The 5,192-nt window shown below is 55.4% G+C and overlaps 1 protein-coding gene across 1 annotated transcript; it reads right to left on the bottom strand.

Annotated features, from left to right (window-relative positions):
- Nucleotides 1-220: 220 nt before the first annotated feature.
- VOLCADRAFT_109454 (uncharacterized protein) lies at nt 221-4,888 on the bottom strand (the record flags this gene model as incomplete). The annotated part of the gene is made up of 11 exons (XM_002958462.1): nt 4,528-4,888; nt 4,080-4,255; nt 3,629-3,773; nt 3,014-3,184; nt 2,640-2,782; nt 2,295-2,448; nt 1,994-2,075; nt 1,494-1,591; nt 1,019-1,252; nt 661-775; nt 221-364 (listed from the first exon to the last, which is right to left on the bottom strand). The coding sequence occupies exons 1-11, from the start codon at nt 4,704-4,706 to the stop codon at nt 221-223; spliced, it is 1,641 nt and encodes a 546-aa protein (XP_002958508.1). The 5' UTR covers nt 4,707-4,888.
- Between the last annotated feature and the right edge of the window lie 304 nt (nt 4,889-5,192).

The following is a 5,192-nucleotide window of genomic DNA, read 5'->3' as shown; positions in this document are numbered from 1 at the left end:
CCGAGGCTAATACTAAGCTACAGGCCCCTACTGCCGAATCCCCCACTGGCAAACCACCTGGACAAAAAGTGAATGCAAAACACTACCACCCGTCACAAATCACAACAAAAATGCCAGACAGAAATGCAAAAACCAATCTGGTACTACAAACGTCTCACTTCCCATCATGGTGTGTCCTCCCCTTCCTGGCGATGCCCTTTTCATCCTCCCGCTTCTCTATTTACATGCGCGAGATGGGCTTGGTGACAATGTGCTCGTAGCACAGCGTGGTCAGGAAGTCACTGTAGGGGCCCCCCGTGATGGTGCCCGCCAGCAGCCGGGCCGCCAGCTCGTACTTGGACGCGGCGAAGCGCTGAGCGCCCAACTGAAGGGAACCACAACGTATTGGGGGGGGGGAGGGATGTAAACATTAACGCAAGGAGACGTGTTACCAAAAAACGCGTGTTGCAAAAAGCGACTAGCTTATCGCGGGAAAATGGATTGCTGGCAGCTGTATAGCCAGCGGCACGGCAATACACCTCCATCGCCAAAGACATCAGCCAAAGAGCAAAGCTGCAAGCAAGTTTTGCAAGTTGTGGTTGGTCCTCAGGGAATATAACCTGGGGGGGCCAGCAACCTGGAGACGGCTCCAGGTCGCACGAGGGGCTTTGTTGGCCTCACCTTGGCCTTAGCCGCCTCCACCTCCTCCTGCAGGATCTGGGTGACCCATGGGGCGCTCACCACCCGGCCCTCACGAGTGATGGCACCGTGCCGCACCCACTGCCACACCTGGGACCTGCGGGGGAAGGGAGCAGTCGGAGAGGGAGCAGTCCTTGAGCTGGAACAGCCCGGTGCGATGTCGGTGGATGCTACTTGGCAAGTAAGGACTGAAGATCCCAAACAAACGAGGCGAGGGAAGAAGAAGCTCGGCTATCGCGGTGCTATCCACTACCTGCAAAGGCCCCATTCTCCACACACGCCCAGCCCGCCCCCGCTTTAAACAACGAGTCAAAAGCACCCACGCGCCAGTCCCTACTACCTGCTAATCTCAGCCGTGGCGGCATCTTCCATGAGGTTGTGGATGGGCACACAGCCCACTCCCCGGAGCCAGCTCTCCATGTAGGCTAGGCCCACACTGAGGTTGTCACGCAAACCGCGCTCGGTGATGCCGCCATCCGCCAGCAGCTGACCACCGCCGACACACAGCAGGTCGGCCGCAGTCACATTCACGTCATCACGCCGGATGTGCAGCTGGTTGGGCTGCGGCATGTGCCTGCAGCGGGGGGGGGGAGAGGGGAACAGGAGGAGGTTGGTCGGTGCAGGTTTCCAAGGGGGGGGGGAAAAGAGAAATCCAACCAAGCCTTATGGGAGTAACCTGTCTGCAAACAACTAATCGCATTTTTTAGGCTTTGCACCTTGGCAGGTAAGTAGCAGCGACGCGTACATATGTAAATAAACTTTCCTAGGCGGGAAAGCGACTTGGGCACCCCCACCCCCACCCACTCACTACTCACTTGTTGAACACCTCGAGCGCTATCTTGACGAGCTCTGGGTGCGCCACCCAGGTGCCATCATGGCCCGCAGTCACCTCGCGCTCCTTGTCAGCACGGACCTGAGCATTCATTAACGATCAAGAAGCCAACACACAAACGGAACCGACAGCTGCTGTTTATCTAGTATTATAGTACATGTGTAGTACTGTGGATGCACGCGTTTTGGCCTTTCCCGCGAAAGTGCCTCCGGCGCTTGATCTTTTCCTCGACCACGCGTTCTAGTGACGTGACCCACATCCACACACCACGACTTCACACGACGCAATACATCCTCGGGAGAGCATCCAGATTTCTACGACCCCATATCAACGATACCCCTGGTACAGCAATATACCAGATGGTAAGTAGCTGGTGGGTGGGTGGGTGGCGGAGGAAATTACATGCAGCGAAGAGACAAAGGACCTACTGCCAATGCCAGTTCAGCACCCTGGCTTGTCGGGGACGAGGGCCAGCAAACGCACCTTGGCCAGGGCTGCGGCGTTGGCAGCAGGGTCGTCCTTAATTGGGATCTGGGCCGCCATACCGCCCATGGCGTGCACACCGCTGGCTCGGGTTGGGGCGGTGAGGAAGAGAGCAGGCGGGAGGAGGAGAAACACGGGGGAGGGGGAGATGGAGAAGCCGAGGAGCTGGGGTGCGATGCAGACGCAGCCACACGTGAAGCAATCCGCAGCCTGTTGTTAAGCGTCCCAGCGGCCCCCCCTGGTAGCCACGCCATCCACGAAAGAACTAACAGTCATCCAACTAGCCGCCTTGGCTACTCACCGCTTATGGCACGTCTTAATGAGCAGGCGCACGTACGAGTCCATGAAATGCGACGTCATTGTCACCGCCGAGCGGTCCGGCAGCACGTACTGGCGGTGGTTCCGGAGCTTCTTGATGAAGGAGAAAATGTAGTCCCAGCGGCCGCAGTTGAGTCCTGAAACGGAGCGAAGAGGGAGATGACCGGGAGATGACCGGGGGGCACATACTCCATATTCCCAAACGCTCTTTTTAGGCACCACAAAAACAGTCATGCTTCACAGTCATGATTACTCCACAGATCCAAGTCGAAGGCCCGGCCCCCAATTTGACAGCACCCGGTCCTCTTCCCCTCCTCCTCCTCCTTACCAGCAGAGTGGTCTCGGAGCTCGAATAGAATTTCTTCCATCTCAAACGCCGCCAGCAGCGTCTCAATGAGGACGGTGGCGCGGATAGTGCCGCGGGGGATGCGGATCATGTCCTGGGCCGCATTAAAGACGTCATTCCACAACCTGTGGTTTAAATTCGCGGTTCAAGTGACAATGACATCCTTCGGATTGCGCATTTACACGTCACTGTGGAGCACACGTGTCGCTTCGAGCAGGCCCGCACGGACTAGGCCACACGCTTCCAACCTGCTTCTCAAGCGACATCTGACACTCAACACAACCGACAGCACCAAACCTCTTGCATTCCCACATGTTCATTCATCATTCCCGTATCTCCCACACGGCCCTACCTACCTGGCCTCCAGATGGCTCTCCATCTTGGGCAGGTAGAAGTACGGCCCCTCGCCCACAGCAAGGATAGCCCGGGCGTTGTGAAAGAAAAAGAGGCCAAAGTCAAACATTGATCCCGAACAGGGCTCTCCATCCACAAGGAAGTGAGCCTCTTCCAGGTGCCATCCGCGAGGGCTGAAGAGGGAAGCGGGTGCGCGGGTGTGCGGGTGAAAAGAAAGCCACCGAGGAGTGCGACAGTGCCCGGGAAACGCCACACAAGCTGAGCAGAGAGAAAAGAGAGAGGAAAATTTTGTTGTTTAAAGAGGTTTCTTGTTAAAAAAAGTTTTTTTTCACCATCAGGACCACCTGGGCCATCACCATCATTGATCAGCGGTAAAAACAAAAAGTGTGCGAGCTCCATATCGCAGAGGGCCGCAGATCAGGTGCGCGTCCAGGCCTCTAATAGAGACGCAGGGGAATAGGTGAAGGAAGTCAGACTGTGAGCTTGATGGTCCTGGGTTCCTGGGAATCGTGTGCGCGAGTGGCCCATGAAAGATGTCCGCGAGGATTCACGATGTCCTACGTACTCATCCAGGTGTTCATTCTCCAAGTGCATTTTCTCACAAGTGCACAACTCACCGTACAAGCAAGGTAGCCAGCTTGCCGTCGCCGCGCAGGCGGTACTGCTTTCCGTTGGGGGCCGTGTACGAGATGGTACGGCGAATAGCGTCTCGCAGGTTCACATGGCCATCCAAGTTGTTGGCCCACGTCGGGGCGTGGGAATCTATACGAGTCAGGTAGATGTGGAAAAGGAACGTGATCAGAGTCTAAAAAAACGTTGTAAATTTGGTAGTGAGGAATACAGTGAGAAGGAATACTATTTCTAGGTTCCAATTTCCTGACCGCAGGTTTGCCGCTGTGCCTAGTTGTGGAGAGGCGCTGCTTGCCATACTCGTAATGCTGCGTATATACACCGCGAACATCGTCATGTATGCACGCGATTGAATCAGCCCCTCCAGCGTGGGGCTTGCCCGCGCACGTGGTGCCTGCGAACCCTCCTAATAGTAACCCAACCTCAAAGTGCACCCACCCTCAAAGTCAGCCATATACTGGGTGGCGCCCGAGTTAAAGGCGTTGATGACCATCTTTCGGTCAACGGGGCCTGTGATTTCCACACGGCGATCCACGAGGCCAGGGGCTGGCGGAGCGCAGCGCCATGCAGGCGAGGCTCGCACGGCGGCAGTCTCCGGCAGGAAGTCAGGCAGCCTATAGCGGTTATAGGAATAAATATAACCAGGACACAGGAATATTGTTAAACCTAAGGTTTGAGAAAAGGGTCGGTTAAGGAACACTGCGGTGCATGCGCCGGACGCCGTGAGATTGCGTCGCGAGAACAGGGATAGAATCCTTGCCAAAAAAACGGATGGCCCTGAAGTTAAAGATTCATCTAGTGAAAAGGCTACGCAATGATATGATGACTGTTGTCACGCCCCAAGGACCCTCGCAGGTTGGTTACATGCGCTACGAAAATATCGCACCTGCCGGCGTCAAGCTCCTTCTGACGCAATTCGCGGCGCTTCAGAAGCTCCTTGCGACGCGGGTTGAACACGCGGTGCAGTGTTGCCACAAAGAGCTGCGCTTCGGGGGTGAGGATGTCGGCGTGCTCCGCAGCGACAGGTCCCAAAATGGCAACACCGGGAACAGTCTGGACAGCCATTTAACTTTTGATGTAAAACGAATTAGACAGCGACGATTGAGGCACAGTCCAATTGCAGAATCCCACAGGTGCTGACACACTCCACGGAGTACAACGCCCCGGCTTGAAGTGAGCTGTCTTCGCGGTGCGCCAAACGCAGTGCTAAATGCAACAGCACCAACTTTCTTCAATCAGGAACTGTGTCCAGGCAATGACTACACCTGAAATGTGCTCAATACGCTTATATTACAGTCATCGTACGGGACGGTTTGCTGTCAGCAAACCGTCAGTCATTCGTCGTATGGGCCCTTCCACACATTACCCAGGCAACTCAATTATACACCCTATGTAAGCTCAAACTAAACCAGCATTCTAACCTGAACCCTGTTCGGCAAACCGCTTTCTATAGTCTATACGACTATACTGGCAAAACTTGCATTATTGCAGGCAAGGCTTCCCCTGGTCGCCTATACACCAAGTCCGATTGAAGTATATGGACCGCAAGAT

Source organism: Volvox carteri (assembly GCF_000143455.1).
Source record: "Volvox carteri f. nagariensis unplaced genomic scaffold VOLCAscaffold_95, whole genome shotgun sequence".
In the NCBI taxonomy this organism is placed as follows: Eukaryota; Viridiplantae; Chlorophyta; class Chlorophyceae; order Chlamydomonadales; family Volvocaceae; genus Volvox; species Volvox carteri.
This window is presented reverse-complemented; position numbering and strand designations above follow the sequence as displayed.